Source organism: Notothenia rossii, assembly GCF_949606895.1.
Source record: "Notothenia rossii genome assembly, chromosome: 5".
Lineage (NCBI taxonomy): Eukaryota > Metazoa > Chordata > Actinopteri > Perciformes > Nototheniidae > Notothenia > Notothenia rossii.
Genome location: NC_136903.1, coordinates 77,034,803 through 77,060,710, shown reverse-complemented (window position 1 = coordinate 77,060,710; position 25,908 = coordinate 77,034,803). Strand labels below are relative to the sequence as shown.

The window sequence follows — 25,908 nt, the reverse complement described above, 5'->3', positions numbered from 1 at the left end:
TTAATAGACAGCCTTGAGAGGTATCACTGTCAGCCGGGATAATGGTGGCAGAGCCACTGTTTGTGCGTCCATGAATATTTCTGATGTGATCAAAGTCAAATGCCAGCACAGAATGAATTTAAGCCTACTCCATTTTTTTTCTTTTGCTTAATGCTGCCGACACTTCAAGCTCCAGACACTGAAACGTCTCTACACAGTATATGGTAGGCCTACAAGCTTAAACTGCACTTCTTTAAATTGATGCATTACTCATTACTCATAAGCAATGGGTTTCATGTTATTATGTTGCACGGTTTGCCCATGTTACCTTGCTGGAACCAATAGGCTAATTTGTTACACTAGTAGTAACTCTTCACCATAAGAACATCGCAATATGTCATTAGCGACAAATTACACCACCGTTTTGCATTTAAAAAAACGACATGCAAAATAAAAATGACACAATTTCGTTCTGGTGCAATTTAAAATTCGCTCAATAATCGTAATGTTTTGCTAATATTGAGGGTGATATTGAGCAGCCATTTCTGCTGGTTTGTTACAATCATACACATATAGATGACAAGTAATAATTCATGCTACACGATCTGAACGATGAAAACAAAACAGAAAAATATCCTTGAGATTCAGAGATGTTCAACCAAAGATGCAGCAGTCTTTATAACGAAAGTGAGCAAATCTATATAAATATCTTTATGCAATGTGAACATTTTAGTTATTATATATACACTAACGCAAGTGTTGTTAAAGCAAACCAGATGAATGCCGTTACATTTCTAAAATGTTAATGTTTTACTCAATATTTAATAATAGGTACTATATTTTTCTGCCCTTATTAATTGTATTGATTTACTGTAAATACAAATAGCCCTAAGATTATTAATGTTATTATTGTTATTATTATTTTTATTATGGATGATGATGATGTTGCGTCTTTCAGCTCCTGCCCCCTCTATAAGAATAAATGTAGGCCGACCGATGTAAATTCCAGTGAAATGTGGCTTGAGTGGCTGCGGGGACAGGGGAGGTTAATCCGAGTTTAATGCAGTGAAGCACAGCGCAGGGTCTGGGCTATGATGGGTATGTTATCTCTGCCCAACATTTGGGTCTCCCTCAATTTCCACCCAGCCAAATAGCTGCGAGAAAGTGCAGATGGAGTCACTCTCAATGCCTGAGGAAAAAACGTTATTAATAGCTAAATAACTTCCCCATACTTTCACTGAATCTCTCTCACACACTGTTCCAGATGGATTTGTTTGAAGTGGTCTCTCGCTTCATTCCCCTGTCCTTCTCATTCAGCACGGCTTTAGACCCGAAATATAGCTACATTATATTACCATACACTTAGAGACTGGGTGTGCGTGTGCGAAAGTGTGTGTTAGTGCGTGCGTGTTTGTGACGTGGGGAAGGGGCAGCTTTTCACACATCACTATAGGCCGAGTTGATAATAACAGCAGAAATGTATAACATTTTTTTTGTTTTAAAAGAAACCATAAATTGACCTGTGAGTGGAGGATAAACCGGAATAAAAAAATATACACCGTTTTAAGGGAATTTTTTGACGTAATTGTACAAACATACTGATAAATGACAGCACATGCTCAAACGGAAAGAAAAGAAGTCTAGATAATTATATTCTCAATAATATATATTTGTTAAGCTGTGGGAGGAAATACGCATAACACCCATTCCAAAAACAAATACTGTTTCTCTGAATATAAAAGCCTCTTTTTAGCAGTCCTAACATCTTTGGTCTGTCACACTTCCTCACACCTCTCCGCTGCTCTGTCACTTTCCCTCCCTGATGCTCGGAAATAATCCCAGTTGACATCTGTTTAATTAGATTGAGGACCTCAGGTAATCCTGCGATTTGCTGAAGTGTCCATCGCCTGTCTCCACCTCGGCTGACGGTCAGGTTGGTTGCGTCAGAGAGGCAGATGGACGCCGGACAGCTGCTACACCTTTTCTTTCAGAGCGGTGTGGCATTAAACAAAAGAATGTCCAAGTTTGCACATGCAATGCAACCTTGCTCAATTTTCTTGCGCGTAATTAAACACACATATTTTTAACAGCCGTACATGACCATTTAAGTGCGCACCAATTTATTTTTGCACAACAGAACATTTGTGGACCAAGATCTTCACTCGATGATCAACATAAGATTAACGACTTTCAGAATAAAAAGGGCCAATAAAGCAGCGTGAAAACTATTTTTAGTGACTGTTCGGTTGGTTCAGCTTCTTCTACATCCTTCTGATAAATAACAGTTGACTAAGCCACAAAACAACATTTACAATATTGTAATGTGTTTAGCAGTTTGAATACATGTTTAATAAAGCTAGATTAGAGCTGGGATAAATCCGTGATGTAACCTCTGAGAAAATCCAATACACAGGGCTAATAAACAAATAGATAAATAAATAAAGTCTTAAAATCTGGATAAGTAAACCAAAAAAAATCTCATGAATTTTGTGCCCTGGGCGAGCCACTGTGAGCTCCGCTCTGAGATGAAAGTGAAAAGAAATAAAAGGCTCTATTTAATCTGCTTTAAAACCCCTCTCCACATAAGGGCTGTGCTTCAAACTCGGAGAGTGAGGGGCTGATTGGGGATAAATACATTTCTTACCATGCCTGCGAGCTATTACACCCGGCACGAACACAGCCACCTATTCAGCAACCATCGTTTCCAGTGCTTACTCTAATAAGTATTAACATTATTAAATGCCATCCGGATGCCGGTAGTCTAAACTGCTTTACGCAGAGGGTGCGTCTCTTTTTATAGCAACGTAATTGAGTCCCAATTTAAAACACAAGCTGAGCTAAGACAGAATAGAAGCATGAACATTAGGTTGATATTTGGCACTAACAACAAACAGTCAATAATAATTAAGTTAACACTTTACAAGTCAAACTATCACGTTACTCAGAAAACATGTCCTCAGTTTTACGCGTGTGAGCTGTGCGTAACAGCAGACTCTCCCAAAAATGTTCGTCACTTATAGCCAGCATGCAGGAGTTACAAACCATCTACGTATACAGTTGAGGTATTTGAAACAAAACGTTGACATTTTTCTCATAACATTAACGCGTGGTGTCACAAAAAAAGAGACCGTTTTCACGCTATCAACTGATTCTTCTCCAACGGGCCATTATACAAAATTACAAAACTATCTACCAGCGGGGCGTACTGAATAATTCATCTCCTTTTATGTCTCTCCTTGCCCTTTGTCCAAAGTCTTCTCCCTTTTACCCGATTTTTGAATGAGAATGGACGGGTCCATACTCTCCTTTTCGCTGCCCTGCTTTCCAGGATTTGCTTTTTTGTGCCTCGGACTCCTCACTTTAGAAAAGCATCAATGGAGGGGAGGTTTGCTCGTGAAGTTCATCTTCAAGTTTGAAAAATGTTTGGCAGTGTCTTTAAGGGTAAAAATTGAGGCTTTTGTAAACATTTATCTAGACCCCATTCACTCATGTTTGATCATCAAAAGAGGCAACCTTTATATCGTTTGGATGGAAGAATTTTTCACTTCATAGCAAGAAAAAAAAACGAAGCACTAAACATAATGTGACATAACATTTGACAATAAATGCAGAGGTTTTTCTTGTAAAATGTCAAAAAAGTCTACTCGTATTTAATAACTTAAATAAAACCCTCGCTACTTCTTCAAATTCTGTTTTTTTTTAACGTCCCCATTTTTGCGATTTATTTATATATTTTTTACATGTAAAATATACTGCAAATATTTCATTCACCACGGGAGATATTAATACATTTAAGGTTATTATAAGCTTGTAAATACTATTGACAAACACTGACAGTCAGTACCTGCGTAAAAGCTTTATTGTCCCCTCCACGCAGCATTACTAATAGAGCAAATAATAATATGAACATTGATTTCCACTTTAACTGACAAGTGGTGAAATGTCAGTGAACTGACATCGATTGTGAAATGGGTCAGCTGTCAGCTGTCGTTTAGAGGTCGTTAAATGAGTGAATGAATGAGGAGGAATTCGCTACACAAATTAATTTTCTGTAGTTAAATACCTTCTGCCAAGGCTCTCATAAATAATTGAGTGAATGAACAACTGCTGGCTCGTAGTTAAAAGCAGGAATAAATTCTCTGCTATTAGCAATTTCCCAAGAGGACGTAAAGTAGGAAGTCCATTTAAAACATTTGTTTCCTGCTTACAAGGCTGGAATATTCCCTACATAATAATAATAATTCGATATTTCAGACATGTGCAAAAGGGCCATAAACTTTCTGCTGTTAACTTACATTTATCACCGAGGATGCCATCGATGCTATGCTTTGTTTTCTTTTCTCCATCTTCATCCTTCTTATCACAGTCTTCCTCTCCATCTTTTTTGCCAAATCGGGCCCTCAAAACGCGGCTGATGGAGCTCACTAATGGCAACAAAAAAGTAAATGGGTGATTAGCTCTAAAACCCATAAAGGAACCAAAGTAATCCTATAATACATTTTTTAGGATACCATAAAAAAAAGCACAGTAAAAAAAGTTTCACATGAAGCAGCTGCGTTCGAAAAATAAATAAAAGTGTGTACTAATGGAAAAATTACACGTTATGCAATAATGAAAATTATCAATTGAGCACTAAAGGCACATTTTCCCAACAGGGGGATTTTTTTCTGGGTCACACAGTTGTAAGTGTGCTTCCTGCTACACTGAAAAGTGTTATTACCAGTAACTGGGGCTAAAAACATGATGGATTCAAAGTGATGTTCAGAAGTGATGCTGCAGTGTTCGCTAGTAATAAGAAAAAAAAAGTGCAGCTTACCAGATGAAGCCTCACCTGAAGGAACTGTGCTTCTGTCGCACACCCCGTCCTTCAGCAGCTTATCCCGGATCTCCCAGCTGAACATGCCGGGGTTCTCTCTCTTGTACTCTTCGATCCGCTTCTCCACGTCAGGAGTTGCCACCTGCTTTAGGTTGTAAATGTTTAAATGGAGGGCAATAAAGGGAAGGAAAAAAGAAAATTCCGTTTAAATTTAGAGACATTTTAAAGATGAAGAAAATGATGATCCTCAATATTGAAGCACAAATTGCAAAAATAAGAAACAATGATGTATATTGTTTTTTAAAATGTGAGTAGCCTATAATATGCCTGGGACAATAACACATTTCAACCTTTAATATGTCTTAATGGCTTAATCTAAAACATCTAAACCAGTAGAAAAAAACATTTGTCATTATAGAAAAAACATTTGTCATAATAAAAACCCTTTAATGGAACACATGTGCCCATTTTGTTGTACTGCATTTAATACAAATAATGTATGAAGGCAGATTGTTAAACACATATCACATTTATACTATATTATATATGTTTCTGACTAAGCTTATTGTTTAAAGAACATTTCAATAATTTTGGAAGAAGAAAATATCAGCTTCAGTTGAACTTTAAAGACTGTATAAAGGATGTTAGCCTACAGGTGGGCTCTAATGTAAATGTAGTTTGCAATTTACTTGACACATGTCCCTGGTTAAATAAGGCACATTATTAATATTTTATAATTATTAATAATACTATTGATATTAATAAAACAGAGGAAGTAAAACAACTGATACAACTGTATCAAACAACTGTAATAACATCATGCCGTTTTACTCAGGTGTCGCTGCAGTGACCCCCAGACCCGTCCATGGACCACTCACCCTGGGCTTGCTGCCTCCTATGGCTCCCGGGCGGATGGAGCCGGTCTCTTGGTATCGGCAGAGGATCTTGGAGACACAACCGTGAGAAACTCGCAGTTGTCGCGAGATCACGCAGGGTCGGATGCCGTGGTGGGCCATCTCCACTATCTTGTGTCGGATGTGATTTGGCAGGGGCCTCCCGTTGATGAACACACCGCCAAGCTGGTTCACCCTACCCTGGCCCAGGGGGGTGGATACTGCACCACAATAAACAATAAAAAGTCTCTTTAACAATGTGCACTTCAATGCAAGCTAGATGAAGCTAATTCAGCGTATATTAGAGGCAAATAGTGACGTGTTTTCTGTGCTGCTGACTTTTAAATGGGACGTAGTTAACGCACATTATCATATTATACATTTTCAAGAGAGCGTCGTGCCAAATTCATCCAGCGTCAGTCTGGCTCACAGCATGTATCCGAGGCCACTTCAGGATCCAATTTCACATTCAAGAGACACTAAAGAGGGTGACACTTCCCACCTTGATTATTCCTAGTCATGCTGTACAAATATTGATGTGATCCTTTGAGTCATATCTTAGCTGTGTGTATTATTGCCATTTCCAGCAGCAGGACACTTGAACAAATCCCGCAGCTCGAGTAACTTGCGAGCTACGTGTTTTTTGTACATTTCAGACCAGAGCACTTGAGCACGAACTGGGTGTAATGGGAAAACTGTTTCCATAAATGCGTTCAAATACAAAGTGGTCTTTTTTCCGCCCATATGTTCAGACTGCTTGAGTGTGTGCATCAACTTAATAAATTACCAATTAGATTGCTTTTTGTGTGTGTGTAACAATCGAAGCTAGAGTAATCAAATTGTTAAAGTGTTAAAATGAACAAATACAAAAAAGGGACCATCTGTTTATTCTGTTATCTAAAATATTATTGTATAAAATAAATAAGTGTCTGGGTGGCTTTAAATTTGAATATAACAAATGATTTTAACATGCAACATTGTATAGGCCTATATTTATTATAAGTAACATTTCCGAATAATTTAAAAATGAAAGCTTCAAAAAATAAAACAAAAATAAGAGTAAATATTACAAATATTTCAGGTAGAAGCTGTACAACAAGCAATTACTTACTGTCAAATTAAACGAGTTATAAATAAAAGCAGACACACATCAATAGAATACAATCAGGCTTAATCAAAACACACGAAAATAAGATGTTGTGGGTTGATTTCTTAAAGAACGAGTTGCTATTTATTATTCACTTTGGTTTCAGGTTGTACACTTGAATCATCACTGACTGGAGGTCGTATCTGTTCATCCACCTTTTTATTTTCACAGCGTGTCGCCGGTAACGAACTAGGGCTGTTTGACTATCACGCTGACTGATGCGTTTTGTCACAGCACAAGTTCAAACATCACACACACGTTTTCATGTCTCTTACCTTCCAGGGGGAAGCCGGTTCGGGGGTAGTTCTGGCCCGGCGCAGGGCGCATCATCCGAGGCATCGTTCCTGGTAGTGTAGCCATCATTGCCACCCGGACGAACAACAAACGGACTCCAGTCCAACTCAAAAACGGAATGTGTTCAAAATACTCAAAATGATGCTCAGTGTGCTGTGAAATCCCAATCCCAGGCGGAGAAACTGGACCTTCTTCCACCGGGGAAAAATAAGTGATGCTGTCCTCTGTTGCGATGGACGTGCCAAAATATAACACAAATGATAACAATTGCTATAAATAAAATAAAATCCCTTCAAAAAGGGAAGTCTGCAAAGTAGAGTAATTGGAGTTGTGTGTCTGAGTTGGACAGAAATGCTGTGTTATTCGTTTCCTGGTTGTAGTTTGGGTTCAGTATAATGTCTGCTGGCTGGTTGGAAGTAGTTTAAGTGGCCAACTTTCGTGCATGTCGTAGGAGGAGACAACCGAGCGCTCCCATAGGCTCACTGGCCTTTCTTTTATGGATGAAAGAGAGTGGGTTTAGCCAGGAGCCGGCCGACCAATCACAGCAACACTTTCCACTTTTAATTCACTGCTGCCTCCCTCATCAGACTCCATACACCAAAAAGCAGTTCAAAATGTTATTATGTCTAAATGTTATTCTAAAGCCCATCTTTTCAAAATGAGCCAGCTTCCCTGACATTCAGCTGTTTAAACCTGTGGAATATTAATGCTTTTTAAATGCTATTTCCATTTTCTTTCTTTCTCTTTTTTCTTTCTTTCTTTCTCATTCTTTGACAAGAAACTCATGAAATTGAGAACAAAAAATATATTATACCCTAAAAACTGCTTCTAGAAATAAAAATAAAAAGCTGAAAAAAATTCGTAAATGTTTTAAAAAAAAAATAGTTTATTGTTCATATACTATGGATATACTGAATTAAATTCCCATATACCATATTAAAAAAACTGAAATAAATGACCAACATCTTAAGATGAAACTATTCGAGTGTAACGCCTTCATGCATTCTTCTATACATGCGCCGGAACATAATTAAAGCTTGGTGTGAAAAAAAAGAAAAAAAAGAAACGGCCCTAAATAATTGAGTCAGGAGTTGGTGGTGTGATTTCTAAATTGACAATAGACTAGCGCGCAATAGCAGCCCTGCCCGGCGAAGGCTATAAGATGCGTTTGGCTTGTTAACCTTTCAATTAAGTAAATGTGCGCAGCATGAACATCTAAATCGCTCCTATAGCTTTTGTGGTAATGACAACATTAGGATCGACCCGCTATTGACGACAACAGGTTGACTTGCCCTTGCGTAAGCACAAGAGTAATTGCTTAAAGGTAATTGTTTTGAAAAAATAATAATAACGCGCTATTAAACTTGAATAAAAAGAGCACATATGGCAGAAAAGAAGAGGTGCATGTGTCAACTATGTGGGCCCACCGTGCATATAAAATTGTGTGACAATTGCCGTGGAAAACACTCCTGGTGGAAGGCAATTTCACAAATAATTTTAGCAACAATTAGGGAGTGTGGAGGGGTGAAATGGCGATTTCACATGCAGATGTGCCGGTGGGAAGGATCTGGTACCCTGCCGAATAGCTATGACCCTCACTCTCCCGCTTTGGTTTGCTTCACATGGGACAGAGAGGCACAAAGAGACCGCTCACCCTCCTGGGATGGCGCAAAGAGCACTGGATTAAGTCAAGCATCAATCATGTGAGATCCAAACAATAGCACATTTCTCTTATGGAAAGCAAGTTATTTTTCAAATATGTTCCCTCTTTTCCCCTAAAGCTAACAGTTATGTTTTTTTGTCTGCACACATAAATAAAGCTTATACACCCTGGGAAAAAAAACATTGGTTCACCACCTTTAGGTCTGGCCTCTGTTATCCAAACTATATAAGCCGTTATTCATTTGATGCAGCTGTAGATTATTACACACATCCAAAAAGTGGAGTTTGCACTTTGCAGAGAAAAGGTGCATCATTGACATAAGGAAATGTAATGTGATGATGTTCAGTTTGTAATATTTTCAGACAGGTCATTATGTAAACCATCCTGTACACTCTTTTCTTTTGCTGGATATTAGGTATTTCAATCATTTTTGATTTACAGTGTATGCTGTTGCAATATTTATTCTAAAAGGTAAGAAGAAGAAAAAGTTAATGTTTCCAGGATTACATTTGCACTTTTTCACACAGTTACGCAGGAGGTGCACAACACAAACACCTCAACAACCGACATAAAGACTAAAACAAACAACTTTAGAGCTCTAATTAAAACAGTAACCGAAAAAGAAATGAAAGCTCAACAAAACAAGACTTTATTGCAGAGAAACACACTTATGTGTAGGGTTCTCTTTATTTTGTTGATAAATGGTTCTTTATGTAACATCACAGTTTTATAAGCAGCCAGAACATGTTTAGTCTATAAAACCCAAAACAAATTTTTGGAGTATTAATTTATTAATGAATATGGTTGTCGCACCTTGTCCACTAGTGGGCGACTATTGATTTACTCTTTAATACATTTAAAAAAACAAAACAGATCTGTAGTCAAAATATTTGTGCAATGCATTATGTTTCTGAATTATATGACCACAAGAGGCAACTGAATTCAACTCTCTGGTCACACCCTAAACTCCATTTAGCCTGGTTATTTCTGCAGGGTTTGCTCAGCGTCTGGCTCATAAGTAACTCTGTCACTTAAGTTTCCTTTCAGCTGCAGCAGACAGAAAAACACTTCCTCTCTCATGATACTGTCTCCAATCTTATCTTGATCAGGACCGCTCTTCAAACACTTTCCTACATAGCCTCTCATTATTTGTGTTATGGCAATTACCAAAGTTTCTTTTTTGCTTGTAGGTGAACACTTCCCCCCCTCTCCCATCTACATGTATTTTTTCTATACACAACATTAAGCTATTCACATTGAGGAGCACAAAGAGAAAACACCTTTGATGAGATGCTTCGCCAATTTAGGCTTTATCTTCGTCTGAGCTGAACAAAGGCGAGAAGCACAGGCATTACGTTTATATAAAGATGATTTTTTTACTGTATTTAAAAATTGTGCTTTTATCTGCCAGTACGTGAAGGGGAGAGTTAAATGCAAACAACACTTTTTGTCTTTAGAGCATGGTGTGCAGTATATAAGATTATTATGTTCCTTTATTCAGCAGATGTAACAATCACTTTCTGAAAGGTGTCTCACCAAGCTGATAGACCTTTGTTCTGCTATGTTTGTATACTATAATAAAATGAATAACACTATTTTCTGGAATTCTGATCCTGTTCAAAGTGAAGAGGATAGACCATGAAACATACACAACAGTAGAGATAAAAAAAACAATGTTAAAGCAAGTGTAAGACACAATTTACCAAAACACACTAAACAAGTAGACAAATAGTCTGTCTGCCGCAATCTTATGGTCTCTGCTAGCCTGATCTATAAAAATGTAAGGAAATCTATTTCAATAGTTTCCTGAAGCTCTTTCCCATTTTGTGGGCATATTCTTGCTGAAGGCAAGTTCATTTTCTTTTTAAAATAATCTAACATCTGCACTCACATTCCCATGATGGCTATTGAATAATAAAGTATAGCGTGAGAAGTCTGCCTGTGTGCAATATAACAGGGGTCACTGTGATAAACCGTCACCAAGAGATTTGAAGGTGGACGTTTTTTGTGTGCAAAAAATGTGTCAACAATTTTCCATCATCCTCCGTCTGTTCACCTTCCCTGCCAGGCTCGTGGGTTTCATGATGCCGTGGCACACTGCCTCAACAGTGGCAAGATCTGCACTTCCACCACAGCCTTGTTAACTTGTTGAGACATTTTCACATCTGCTCAGAATTATTAAAATGTGTAATCACTTCCTTATGGAAATTATTTTATCACGATAGCAAGAGAGCATATTAGATGCGCAGGAGTCTGGCAAAAAGCTTACTTTGTGTCTTTAACTAAAGAAAGCAGATTTGAGATATTCATCTCATGTGTGGCACAGGGAGGCGCTCTGAACAGGGTCTGACAAGGTGATGTTTGGTTAATAAGGAGCATTCCTCGCACTCATTTGGAAAAGGTTAGCCTATATGTGAACCTAGCTTGAACTCCCACTGTTCATTCTCCTCCTAGCTGGCTCTACAGTACAGGCGTAATAAAATAAAGTCTGTAAAGGTGAGCCAGCTTGGAAATGTAATAAAAAGAAGAACAGAGAATCCCATTTCTCACCAACATAAAGATTGAAGAACCAACCCTGAGTCTAGGACAAATAAGTGAAACATTCAGTTTTAACACATTTGAAATTATTCTTTGGTAAATATTTCAGTTTTTGTAAAATACTGAAAACTTTAATCTCTTCAGACCTAAATAATCCTTTAAAACAAATTCAGAGGAGAGAAAAAACTGTTTTTGTTGACCTTTGGTTATTGTTTTGGATATCTTTAGTAAAAAACAATTGGGAACTTCTGTGAGAGAGCATCAGGCATCCCACAACAATCTTACTATTTTCCTACATCTCCGTGTATTCTATTCACACAGAACGTGTGGTAGGACGGCGGAAAATCAACATATGTTATGTTGACATCTGAGTCTGGCTTCTGAGTTATGGCTCATGGAGACATCTATAACTCAACCAGTGATCAAACACAGCCAAAGGCCACTTAGAGAGGGCAGCCCTCTCTGGATTTCCAAAGAGATCAGAGGTTTCAGAGTGATGAGAAACTGGATGTGGAAAATACCAAACGATGGTCCAACTATGGTAGAAAAGAGAAGACAAATCCCTCATATCATGCAAATGCTGGGAAGGGGGTAATGTTGCCTGCATGTTGCAACACCATCAATTGGCTGTGACGTCACAGACACGGCAGGCTCAGCTGGACGGGTGCAGGTGGGTGTAGGGGTGGCAGCTCCAGGCTGAGGGGATGACATCCTGTCACTGTTCATTATAGTGTGACTTCTGTGTACCCTCAATAGCACCTTCACTTGGCACCAAGGCAACAAACTATGGAGATAGATAGTCAAGAATAGTTTGATCATTAAGAGACAGGTAGAAAACAATAGAGAAGATGGACAATCCACTGCGCAAATACAGACAATCTGAAGTATTTAAATCAGAGCGATCTCACACTTTGAAGCCAGGAACAGGGAAAAATAAAATACAAAAGACAAGGCAACATGACAAAGCGATGATGATGGCTGCTGTCTCCTCAGCGTCTCAGGAGGTGCAACAGCGCTCCTTTATCCACCTTTAACAATGTGTTAAGAAACCTGTTGTCCTGAGGCTCTTATCACACCACAGCAGAGCTCACCTGTCTTCTTCTGTTTAACACAACAGAAAACCAATAAAAAGCACCTTTCTCTGGTTGACTGTTGCACAAAATCCTACTCTAGCTGCGACACCAGTTTTAGTAACGTTGGTTTATACGAGTATGGCGTTGGTCGTGAGAGTTTAACGCGGCGCCTGCTACTCTGAGTTGTGCATAAACAAGGTACCATGTCATAGCCAACCGCTGATCTCGTGTCTTTGATGTTTCGCCTCCGACCGGAACAAACGCATTGAGATAATGCAACACTTTAAATGATGTAGAACTTGTCATGGCCGCCTACAATGTCCCCAAGATAAGACGGCTTTTGGTTTTAGTGTCAGTTCCGTAAGAGCGGGGCATCATTACAGTTACACAAGAGGTAATCTATGCATTGCTACTGGGTGTTCAATAAACAGGTTACACTTGCACCTAAATGTGAAGGATCACAGATGAACAGATTTCCCTGAAGCAGGCATAAACATGACTGAAACTAAATCAGGTAACTAGCATTTTTGGAAGAATATGTCTCCGATGAAATGTGTCTCTTTGCTCAAAATCCCTTCAAAGGTTTATGGAAAACAACCAGAAGGCTGTTTCTATTAATTGAAACATTTTTTTCATTGATCAAATGAAGCATAAATCTAATTGGAAGTTTGTAAAAAGTAAACCCGTTTATACTTTGTCCCCCAAATGTAACATTAGGAAAATGAAGTATGGCTCTCTTACCATTCCCTGTTTTTACAGTAAAAACAGGAAACACAGATTATTTTCCAATGTTTAAAGAAATACAGTTGTAAACCCTCCTTTTAATCCTTTAACAACACTGGCCACTGAGCGTTCAATGAAACCTTTAGAGAGTTTGTCCGTAAAGGAATTCTGTGGGTTGCTGGCATCATTTCATTACAGTGGCCAGTGTTACAATCCATTTTACACGACCAAGAATGCTCTGTGTGCTTGTTGTACTTGTGTGAGAGTGTGTGTGGCATGTGATAGGACCAAAATGCTAGGGTATCACGCTCTGATGTGCATGCCAAATCCACTTGTCCTCTCACACAACCTACCAGTGTGGCTCTGCCGCTTCAGCTCTGTAAGCAGAGGTCTGTGAAGAGCAGCAGCACAGGAAGCAGGTCACAACCCCTCATATCAGAAATCAAAATGTGATGTGTTGACTGAATTTCATTACAAAAAAAAGAATGCCTTTAACTAGCTGTACCATGTTGGCTTTCACTGGCTATTGATTGTTTACAAAACTAGTAGGGCTTTAAAAACTAAATAGTTTGCCAAGTGAAGTGTCATACAGTTTAAGTTGTAATCAGATAGTTGTGGGTATATGGATTACTTTTGTACTTGCTTTACACAAAAAGGTGGAATTCAGTGTTTAGATCTAGTAGTAATAATACTGTTTTAAAAAAAAATCTGTTTCCCCAAAACATAGATAAAAGGGATGAAAAAAAGATAACAGATTTTGCAGGCTGGATCCTGTCAGATTTCTTAGTATATAGAAGAGGCTTAACATACGCTGTACTGTTGAGGTAATTGAAGCACTGATTATCTTATGAGGCAGTTGTGCATAAAAAGTCCAATATAAAAGCTTTTTCCCAATTGGAAACAACTTAAAACATCACTCAGGCTTTGTTTTCTGGTAGAATTATAACTTCAACAGCTTTTCAAACTGATTTACAAAAAACAACATACATCAACTTAACTGAAGCAAGATGCTGCCTCGGCGTGTGTGACCTGTGTGTGGTCAAAATCTGACCAAGCTCTACTGTGGCTTTGAGCCATTTGTTGTTTAATTTCCAATAGAATCAATAAGTGTTACCTTGTATCTGGAACTTGGAAGCTTTGGCGCAAACTGTGATACATCTTTAATGTCTCTATGATTGGGTCACTGAGGACACATGCTTCTCAAGGAATGCAACAATGTCAATGAAATGAGACGGGTTATTTGAGGCTTCCATGGCTTTCATTCTCTGAGTTTATATGGCAATTTAGAAACAACCATTTCAAAATTGCTGGGCATATCCAACTCCTGCATGTAATGAAGCTCTTCCATTACATTACCACGTCCACGCAGGAATAAAGCATATGCTTTGGTCTTGTGACCCTTGCTGGCTGCTTGCTGTGTGGCAATGATCAATCATTTTCCTGTGTTGTTCTCCATTTAGCTTATAGCCTTTTGCCATGGGGTAATTGGTGTTATATAATAATAAACCAGAGACTAGGCTATGTATTGGTGCATGATAAAAACCTTGTACATCTGAACCATAAAGTCTATGATCTGAAACCTAAAAGAAAAAGGCCAACATGGCATTATATGCAGCTAGCTCAGTTTCCAAGTCAATCTGTTCATCCCTCCTAATTTGTTGCATCTGTTTCTCAAGTACATGCATCTCATTTAAAGCTGCCATACAAGCAACACGTGCGGCCTTCTGTGCAGCTTTCCTGTTGTAACTTATGAACTCATATCATCCCAATTACCACCATCAATATCGAATTCACAAATACCTTTATTTTTGAGACACCCACTGCTTTGTATTGGCAATACATTAATAATTGAACATAATTTTTGCCTTGAAGAACGTTTCATGTCTCTCCTTTACTCATTTGGCAATATATCCATTAGGCTTAACAGGCATAGGCCTACTACTTATTTCGTCACACATTTGAATGTAACCATCAAGATCATTTTACACCAGGTTTACTGAATTGCAATACAACGTGGAAGATTTGTTTTACATTACTAACTTTATCAAGCTATCTACTATTTGCCGCCTTCCACATGGGTCACTTGCATTTCAGTGAAGCTGGCCACAGTAGTGGCTATACACGCCACTGTCCGAAACGCACACCATATTAAATAGTCTCATTCAACAGATTGCAACAAATAATTTACGACAGAGTTTAATGTTCATCCACTTCATTCAACCACATACTCACATGTGTCACAGCCAGTGCATATGTAACTTAATAGACGGCCATCTAAACCGCAAACAGCGCTATACAGTACATACCTCCTTAAAGTAAACGTGTTCGTGTGACACGCAGCTTGCAGCTTCACAATCGTAATTCTCAGCGGTGCTCCTCTCGGCCTCCTGTGATGCAGGTGAGCAGGTTATATGTAGCTTGCCAAACCCCTCCAACACCCAGTGCCCGTCAGGCTCCACAATTGTTGCATTAATAATCCATCGATAAGAAACTGCAACGAGGGGCAGCTTGAAAAACAGAGACTAAACCAACGCTTTAAGCCATTGAAGGGCCGCGCACTGTTTCCTGACGATTGTGAATTAAAGTCCTATACAAAAGCTTCCCGTTCAAATCATTCAAACTCCAACAGTTTCCATTCAAACTTACAAACAATTACATTCATAAATAAGGTTGGCTATTACAGCAAGATCGATGTGTGTCGTCAAAATATGTTTACCTTCCGGGGAGCACCTGAACAAATATACGGAACGGATACTGGAACTATGTATAAACTGAAAGAGACAAATATTGCAGTTCCTCTAATGGCCACTTTATGGTGGAGTCAATCTTCAGAGACCCTATAGAAATGTCAAACTTTACAGCAGAAATAAACATATTTAACCCGGCATGGTTTATATAACGGTGTTGGTTTCTATGGCTGCATTTTCAATTAGGCTTATCGCAGCTAAACAGCTAAATCACCGATTTAAAAATAGACTATGCTTAATTCAAGGCGTGGCCACTTTGAGTGACAGGTACATTCCCACAGGTTGCTTGTCTCTGTACCGACGATGGAAATGACAATTCGAGAGTTGAAAATCAGGAGCCAATCAACACTCGAATTGTCATTTCCATCGTGAAAATGCAGCCATAGAAACCAACACCGTTATATGAACCATGCCGGGTTAAATATGTTTATTTCTGCTGTAAAGTTTGATATTTCTATAAGGTCTCTGAAGATTGGCTCCAGCATAAAGTGGCCATTAGAGGAACTGCAATATTTGTCTCTTTCAGTTTATACATATGTAGTTCCAGTGGATGTTGAATAGTTGTTTTTTGGTTTGATTGAACGCAATGGGGGGTGTTTTCTCAAACAATATCCATAAAGTTGCGTTTCCCATCCTTAACAATCCTGCATTGTAATAGTTCAGGTCACAAGTTATAAAAACTGAATAATGAGTAATTGTTTTGGGCCTTGGAAATGTAATTGTCTAAAATGAGTTCCCTTTCTAGCATTGTTGAAACATGGTGATGGAATTTGTTTGCTAAATGTTGTCTTTTCAGTGCTAAAGAAAATGTAAAGTAGTTAAACCCTAGAAATAGTAGTTCGCAACCCCATTTTAATAAGATGTGTTTGAGCCCTGCAAGAGTTTGAGTTTCACAGCTAAAACGTTTTGTTGTACAAGATTAAAATGATTAAACAAAAACATTTGAGTGTGTGATGGTCCAGGTTGAAATGCAGCATAGACCTTATACTCTGCAAAGGTTTCGAAATGGAACGAGAGTACCATTTTGAATACAGTTTGCTTTGGTAAATTACCACTGTTACTACATAATTAGTGGTCAAACAGAATTAGCTATTTCAAATAAGTATTTTTGCAATACTGTCTGATAAAATAGGTTGTGTATCACCCACAAAATGTACTGATTTGTTGACCAATTCAAGCAACCACATGCCTTTCAATGTACACAGATCATTTTTGCTTTAATCAGGGGCTGCAAGAAAAATCCTGCAGGAAAAAAATGTAAGAAAAAATAAAAAGTCTCTTTGTTAATGAAGATAAAAGTAATGCCTCCATTTAGCATGCTATTGCAATTAGTTTCCCCACAACCATCTGAAAGGTCCTTGCAGAGAAGGGAGATCACTTGACCCCCCATCTGTGACTGAATCCTGTCTTTCCATTAGGTGCTCTCTGCAACCATAACGTCTATCTCTGCTCAAGATGGACACAGATGCTTAAAAAAGCACGGGGCATCACAAAGAGCTCACAGACTAGAAGTCACACGGCGCCTGTGATTGAAAAGATCTATTATTCTGACTAATCAAGCTTGAGAATCTTACGCATATGCTGTTCCTTTTAAAGAAATAAACTTAAAACAACAAACTTAAAACCTCATTTGGTGTAAATTTGCAGTTTGATCGGCTATTTCAGTGATAATCTACCTTAGACAATGTATTACTTGGTGTAGAGATGGCCGTCAGAAGTAAGTAGCATGAAATAGTTTAATCATTAATGCGTTCAAGAGTTTGGGGTGACTGAGTGGTTAACACAGGACTAATGTTTGATCCCTGTTGGTTTTTATGTGGTATTTCAATGTTCCACAGATAAGAAATGAAAATTTAACTTTGTGTCTTTTAATTTTTGATCAGGTCCGAGACATTTCCTATAGCCTCCTGTATTGTTATCTGAATCATTTGGTATCTTGGCCATTTAATGTTTGCAGTGTTCATGGGGGTTTCCTTGAGGTACTCCAATAGCTTCAGTATAGATGATATTTGATATTGATAGTAAACAAATGAATGCTGGCTGTAACATAATATTGAACTTTTGATATGAGAAGGGTATACACCTTCTCATCCAACTGTCCACCTAAAGTTGAAGGCCTTCAATCCTTTAACCCCTTTAATTTGCACCATTCACTCATAGTATCTGACGTACTATATTGCCAAAAGTTCTCAAACAATCAACATTTACACTTCTTTCTAACTATTGGATCCCATATCTCATATTTAGAGATAGCAGTTGTCATTTGTTAAAACTATTTCTAACTTTCGCGACAATATCTTTTTGTGACTATTTAACAAACCCATGGCTTTACAATGATTTTGAATATGGTTTTGATTTTGATTCAGCTAAAGAGGTAGTGAGAGCTTCTGTTTTATAAGTGCACAATGTTAGATCAGGCTCTATGTTTATAAGATGAAAGTGGCATTTTCTTTTTCTTCCACATAATCAAATTATACTCAGACATCTTTGACTACAATGTCTGGAGCAGCTTTCTACGTTTAAAGCAGACTTCTCTTGGTTTTTCCTAGTAAAATATCTGGTCATCTGAGCGTCTCTAACTGAGCTGTCACAGATGATTAGAGGAGGAACAACTCGTCTTGGTATCCCAAAGAGCATGGGGTCCTCACGAGAGAGTGAGCCACAACTAGAATCAATGTCACCGTTCAGATAATCACGCATTGCCGATTCACCATGTAAGATGAATTTTGTTTGCTTCCTAGCTGTGTAAAGCGCCCATTCATTTTCTGATTTCTCCGCCGAAAAACGTGGTCAACTCAATGATGATCCTTTCCTCTTGAAATATCAGCCCTGGTTTTTGAGAACCAAACATGTTGTGTAATGTTGGTCATTTGGTTTACTGGAATGATTTCTGTGACAGACCAAACTGACAACATTTTCAACTCTCTCTAAACTAACACGCTTGTATGTGTGTGAGTGTTTGGATAGTGTGATAAAATAACTCAAGTGGATTAGCTTTAAATAACGTGTAGTATGAAGTGCTTCTGATGTTGTTAATTAAAGCATTTTGTCTTGTTATGTGTCATGTTTCCCTTGAAAATTGTAATATAACGTGCAGAAACATCACAGCTACAGAGCTGTGTATAAATATGTCATAATTGAAGATGGATAACAAGATACGTTAGTTAGGGAATACATTGTAATGTGTAAAGGGGCAACCTTGTATGAATTCTTCACTAAAAGCATAATTTGGGTCAAATGAGAGCTTGATAAGTTAATTGAAAATAAGTATTCATTTCATAAATATTCTTATGTAATGCATATTTTATTCAATCTATAAGTCATAACTAGCTTTATATATGAGGAGTCACGCAGGGACAGTGGGATAGTTTCAAAATGACAAACAAGGGCCCATCTCTATTGTGTCTTCAGTGACCTCTCCTCACAGAAAACCATGTGTTTGTCACACACACACAGAAAAACAAGCTTTACACAACAGAAGTGTGAAATCATCATGTTCCATGACTGTGTGTGTGTGTGTGTGTGTGTGTGTGTGTGTGTGTGTGTGTGTGTGTGTGTGTGTGTGTGTGTGTGTGTGTGTGTGTGTGTGTGTGTGTGTGTGTGTGTGTGTGTGTGTGTGTGGAGGGGGGGGAGTCGGGCTCTCAGTGGGCAGAAATCTCTGTGCACTCGGACGACATCAGGCAACGCAATGACCCCTGAATTCACGAATGCTCTTAGGAAATCAGTGTTTCATCTCTGCTGTGGTCGACAGTGGAAACTAATTTAAAACTCAATGTGTTGCCGATGTAACCAGAGAAGGTGAATCATGGCCTGTCTGACAGTTGTAACCAGAGAGCGTAGCAACAGATCATAATGTTTACAAAGTCATATTTTTAAATGTGATGTTCATCATAATTATGATATTATATTTGTACTGGCTCAAATACATTTACTAAATGTTGATACTGTGATATTCATGTATTTGAATAATTTCATTTAGATACATATCAGTTATATTATACACATACAGGATAAGATAAGATCCAATACAATTTGACAATCCTTTACATCGAATGAACCTTAGATTTCAGTTATTGCAAATCAGATTTAGTATAATATTAACATTTAGCATGGATGAATAAGAGAATTGTGGGTCTTGGTATGTGCAGTCTACTAGATGCAGTGCTGATTGCATTGTCTGAAAGCGGTATGAAGGAAAGCTTTATCCCACCACTGAGACTTATATTGAATGCAATAGAATACACTTTTAAAAAGCTTTAGAACTTAAAATGTGTGTTTTGCTTATCATCAAAAGCAAATAAATCATTACTTTTTAAAACGCATTTGGTAAATTGAATGTACTGTAATTAGGTTATTTGATTTAACTTTTCTTTAGCATTCCCGTTGTGCACTACATTATACACTAAATGTAGGGTAATATCATGTAAATACAGGTTTAAGTTACTGTAGCTCCACCGCAAAGAGTTAAAAGTGCCAATATTAATAATGATAATAATAATACAAAAGCATCCTGTAGTAGCAAACATATGATTATAATATAAGCATACAACACTTTAATGTAATTAGGAATATGAATGGAAACAGTAGGCCTATATATATTTTTACGACAAATTTTTTTTTCTTGAATTGAATAGAAGTCTTTAATCAACTAAAGGAACGTCTCTTCTAATTGTACATCATAACTGGCTTTATATATGAGTCAAACCTATCAACCAATTTCCCTGGGAATCAATTAAGTCATTTGGATTCTGTTAATGTGTAAGGCTTAACTTTTGAAATGTAACGCACTTTGCACATGGTATTACGTTTTTATATTTCATTTAAGTATTGACTGGTGCACAAAAGTTTTCAACCTAACCGTATAAAATGTTGAATTCCTGCATTTTGATAGTAAAAATTTGAATTCACTGTTTAGGATATGGTTTTAGTCGGAGACAATTTTGTTGTCAGATCTGATTTATGTTATGATGGTGGGTTGATTCATAGAGTTCCCTATGGAGCCGACCTACAATATGTTATCATATTATCTTTGGTTAAGCAGTGTTGTATTTAAATTGAAGAACAAGTTTACCACTAGTATAACTATAGTAAAAACATTGCATGGAAATGTCATGTTAAGATTTCCCAAATTGCGATCAATGAAGTTCTATCTTATTTTATCTTCTCTTATATGATATTTCCATGACAGCAGATGGTCTATAATTATAGCCCAGTATTTGTATGAAAGAAGCTTGTTGTTTTCAGCATTACCATTATCATGATGGTGATTATACAATGATTATACAATGATTATAATCATTATAACAATATAATGATTGGATGATATATGGTGAAACCAATGTCAATGTGAGATTGGATACTTTTTCCAATTTGAGGGATATTTTCAAGGCTGAGATAAATTATTTAAAAGTATTTTCATTGTTTCATTGACATATTTCACTCTGAGGCAAAAGCGTTCACATCAAGCGTCCTTAGTTTAGAGAAGTGCAACACCGCCATCTGGTGTCAATGCAATGACGTTGAGGCCACTACGTCACTTCCTGTTTAAACATGGCGGCCCCCTGACAAATGTCACACTGCTCTTCTGCTGCTGAAAACATAGAGTTGTTAACGTTGATCTAGCGATTTAAAAAAAGGGACCGACATTTAGGAACATTGTGCTTTACTTCGTTCAACATCCGTTGAGGTATGTTGTTCATTCTTTGCTTATTTTTAAACTGCGTAGTGTTGAAACAGGAGATGCTCTTTGCTGTACAAGTTAGCTTTTAGCAACACCTACATAACGTTAGCCCTACTGTAGAAATACATGATGTTTCAGACTAATCGGATATGTAATTAATGTATGACAGTATCAGACTGATTGCTGGCATTGTTTAGAAACATAGTTTATACACATTGGTTTAAAGGTAACTTTTCGTTTGTTGCAGGATATTCCAGCAAGCACCATGGTTCATTTATGTGAGTATACAGTGTGAACAGGCTCTTCATGATGTCTTTAATGTTTTTTTCTTGTGGCAGCAGGGCCTGGGGCTGGATTTCAGCAACACAAGCAATCATAACATGTGGGATAGGTGTAGTCACATAAATAGAAAGAGAATCAGCAGAGATAAGATAAGACTTTATTTATCGAGACGGTACTTGTTGTGCCAGTTGCAAATATTGTGTTATTAGAAATTGAAGTAATTTGTCACACTTAAATGTCAGAATGTCATATGGGATTTACTTTAGGCATGATTTAAAAATGTGTTAGTACAAAATTGAAGGTATACTAAAATGCAATATGGTCATATGACATGGAAAGTTGAAAATGTAGAATTGCTTAATTTCTTAATAGAAATACTCTTCTAAAATAGAAAAAGATCAAATCAAAAACGTTTTTGTGTAATTTGTCCAGTGTAGTTATAGCATGGTATAGATTTGGAGTCAATAGGTAACATGAAGCAAAACAAATTACATAAATGAGAAGGGTGGCTTAAATCCAATAAAAAGAGGTGTGCTCTACTTACCCAGTGAAGTAATGTAATGCTGCATTGATTTGTAGTTATTTGGCAGCTATTTAAAGGACATTTGCCTTCTTAATAAAGAAACTGCTGGATGTTCATAACATATTCACAAAATAGAAAAAGCCCTAAAATCGTATTAAAACAGGTGTGTCTCACTTGTCCAGTGTTGTGTATATAGTATAGTATAGTATAGTAGTATAGATTTTGGATTCGATAGGTAGCATGACCTTGAAAGTGGTCTTTCATTAAAATATTTTGGTTAAACCAATTAATTATCAGTAATGAAACATGTGTGCCACTTACGATGTTATTTATTTAAAATAAAATTAGCATCATTTTTAATCATATTTACAAGTTAGCACATAGGTATTGAAAATAACAGTGGTTTTGTGGCATTCAAACTGTAATTTATTGATGATCACTGTGGTAACGAACAAGGGCCTTGGATGTGCGCTAACTGTCCTCTGACTACGGACAGTGTGTGAACTGAAAAATAAAACAGGAGTGAATGTCTGTTGAATATCCACACTAAAACTAATTGATTTATCAAACATACTGTACCTTAACTCAATGGTCGTTTTATGAAGCAGAGTTTTGTGTGCTTCTGATTAGTCTTGCTGTATCCAGAGATATTTGTCTTACATTTAGTCCACCCTATTTACATCAATACTGGTATTTGACAATGCTTGACTGTGCTTATTTCCTTCTGCAGCATCGATCCTGCTGAAGAAGTATCATGGGGGTTACGTTGTCCTCCGATTTGCTCTTGCAGGCCACAAACAAGCTAACAGACCCTTTTACCGCATTGTGGCAGCTTACAACAAAAGGGCAAGAGATGGTAAATATTTGGAGCAGCTTGGTTCCTACGACCCTCTCCCAAACATCTGCAACGAGAAACTTGTCAGCCTCAACTTCGACCGCATCAAGTACTGGATCGGCTGTGGAGCCCACACTACAAAGCCAGTTGCCAAACTTCTAGGTGTGTATTAACTAAGTAAGCATTCTCTTTAAAGGTGGATCAACACTCCACAATAGTATGTCTGTCTTAGAAGAACCGTGCTGCTCATACTAATTTGTTTGATCAGAAAAGTCCATACATAACTTTTATGAGTGCCTACACCTTTAAGGCAGTACTCATCTAAAAATATATGTCTTTGTGTTGACCCTTTTTTTTATGAATTCTTGTTAAGTGTAGTATCTTCTACCTTAAGGAATGACTACTGTCTAGTACTATTATGATTTTGGCAATGTCTCTGCAAGAGATTGTTGGAAAAATTATCGTCTTCTTTTCTCTCCGCAGGGTTGGCAGGATTTTTCCCTCTGCACCCGATGACCATAACAGACGCCGAGCGCCAAAGAGCCCAAACCGAATTGACAGCAGCAGGAACAGAGGATGGTCTGCCGGAGGGAGGGAAAGAGGCCGAAGTGTGAGATTTAAAGCTTGGGACTGAAAAGAGAGAACTGATCTATTTGTTTCCTTACTTTTTGGGTGGGCTGCTCAGAAAATGTTGTATTTATAGTTGTTTTGATGGCAGCTTTGAAAAATTCATATTCAAACTGATTCTGGATCAAATTAAATAGCTATGGATGATGTTAATGAATGGAATGCTACAACAGACAGTTTGTGAATGTTCTGTTTATTTGACTTCAATAAAGTATTTCAATATTTTGTTTTGGTTTCGGAGAAGTAACAGCTTTTTTCCATCATTCTCTGTCTTAGCACTTTCAAAAGCATTACGGACATTTAGGTTGTTTTGTTTACTTCGAACCTGAATCATAAACTGTTCAATTATTTCTACTTCTTTTGTCTGTGTTCTTTTCTTTGGCCTGTATATATTTGAATGTGCACACATGAATCATTAGTGAACGTCAGTAAATCAATAATGAACGTAATTAATGTCTAAGACAAGAAAAGAGGGTGGGTTTCCTGATATGTTTATTGGCCTGCTTTATGGTATTTAGTTCCCCTTTTGGCATAGTAGAAAATTCCCCACCCTTAGACTGAATTGCGTAAAATCGAAACCATTTGTAAAGTAGAAAATGACTCTTACAGAAGTAATTCAATGTTTAACAATCATTTGGGGATTATGCAGTCAATTATGTTTTTACTGTTTCCAACTGCTTTGTGACATATCTCAGTTAAAGTCAAATTAAGGAACCACCCGTTATGCTCTAACTTATTATGTATACCTTATTGTACAAAAAAGCTTGCAGACAACTCTACATGTATGTTATCTTTTCTTAAACCTTTGGCAGAAAGGCAAACAAACATTAACACCATACAGTGAGGCAAAAAAGTATTTAGTCAGCCACCAATTGTGCAAGTTCTCCCACTTAAAAAGATGAGAGGCCTGTAATTTTCATCCTAGGTATACCTCAACTATGAGAGACAAAATGAGAAAAATAAATCCAGAAAATCACATTGTCTGATTTTTAAAGAATTTATTTGCAAATTATGGTGTAAAATAAGTATTTGGTCACCTACAAAAAAACAAGATTTCTGGCTCTCAGACCTGTAACTTCTTCTTTAAGAGCCTCCTCTGTCCTCCACTTGTTAACTGTATTAATGGCACCTGTTTGAACTCGTCATCAGTATAAAAGACACCTGTCCACAACCTCAAACAGTCACACTCCAAACTCCACTATGGCCAAGACCAAAGAGCTGTCAAAGGACACCAGAAACTAAATTGTAGACCTGCACCAGGCTGGGAAGACTGAATCTGCAATAGGTAAGCAGCTTGGTGTGAAGAAATCAACTGTGGGAGCAATTATTAGAAAATGGAAGACATACGAGACCACTGATAATCTCCCTCAATCTGGAGCTCCACGCAAGATCTCACCCCGTGGGGTCAAAATGATCACAAGAACGGTGAGCAAAAATCGCAGAACCACACGGGGGGACCTAGTCAATGACCTGCAGAGAGCTGGGACCAAAGTAACAAAGGCTACCATCAGTAACACACTACGCCGCCAGGGACTCAAATCCTGCAGTGCCAGACGTGTCCCCCTGTTTAAGCCAGTACATGTCCAGGCCCGTCTGAAGTTTGCTAGAGAGCATTTAGATGATCCAGAAGAGGATTGGGAGAATGTCATATGGTCAGATGAAACCAAAATAGAACTTTTTGGTAAAAACTCAACTAGACGTGTTTGGAGGAGAAAGAATGCTGAGTTGCATCCAAAGAACACCATACCTACTGTGAAACATGGAGATGGAAGCATCATGCTTTGGGGCTGTTTTTCTGCAAAGGGACCAGGACGACTGATCCGTGTAAAGGAAAGAATGAATGGGGCCATATATCGTGAGATTTTGAGTGACAACCTCCTTCCATCAGCAAGGGCATTGAAGATGAAACGTGGCTGGGTCTTTCAGCATGACAATGATCCCAAACACACCGTTACCAGCAACAGTGTGTGAAAACCTTGTGAAGACTTACAGAAAACGTTTGACCTCTGTCATTGCCAACAAAGGGTATATAACAAAGTATTGAGATGAACTTTTGTTATTGACCAAATACTTATTTTCCACCATCAT

The 25,908-nt window shown here is 37.8% G+C and overlaps 2 protein-coding genes and 1 long non-coding RNA gene across 6 annotated transcripts in view; 1 reads left to right on the top strand and 2 right to left on the bottom strand.

Annotated features, from left to right (window-relative positions):
• pax7a (paired box 7a) overlaps positions 1–7,577 on the bottom strand; it is a 43,404-nt gene extending 35,827 nt beyond the window's left edge. Inside the window, exons 1-4 of one of the 4 annotated variants that reach the window (XM_079681276.1) lie at positions 7,111–7,577; positions 5,674–5,909; positions 4,796–4,940; positions 4,275–4,403 (exon numbers count right to left, since the gene is read on the bottom strand). In XM_079681276.1, the coding sequence (XP_079537402.1) occupies positions 4,275–4,403; positions 4,796–4,940; positions 5,674–5,909; positions 7,111–7,198 (598 nt within the window). In that variant the 5' untranslated portion in view covers positions 7,199–7,577. The remainder of the gene's footprint in view (positions 1–4,274; positions 4,404–4,795; positions 4,941–5,673; positions 5,910–7,110) is intronic. The other 3 variants (XM_079681277.1, XM_079681278.1, XM_079681279.1) reach the window with 3 other exon arrangements.
• Positions 7,578–9,418: 1,841 nt separating this feature from the next.
• On the bottom strand, positions 9,419–15,999 carry LOC307039338. The gene is made up of 3 exons (XR_013808204.1): positions 15,843–15,999; positions 15,433–15,513; positions 9,419–12,114 (listed from the first exon to the last, which is right to left on the bottom strand). It is a non-coding gene; the product is annotated as an uncharacterized lncRNA (long non-coding RNA).
• A 5,401-nt stretch (positions 16,000–21,400) lies between these two features.
• Positions 21,401–24,174, top strand: mrps16 (mitochondrial ribosomal protein S16). The gene is made up of 4 exons (XM_079684524.1): positions 21,401–21,559; positions 21,801–21,831; positions 23,089–23,355; positions 23,677–24,174. Exons 2-4 carry the CDS (start codon positions 21,819–21,821, stop codon positions 23,805–23,807), a joined length of 411 nt encoding a protein of 136 aa, XP_079540650.1. The 5' UTR covers positions 21,401–21,559; positions 21,801–21,818; the 3' UTR covers positions 23,808–24,174.
• The last annotated feature ends 1,734 nt before the right edge of the window (positions 24,175–25,908 follow it).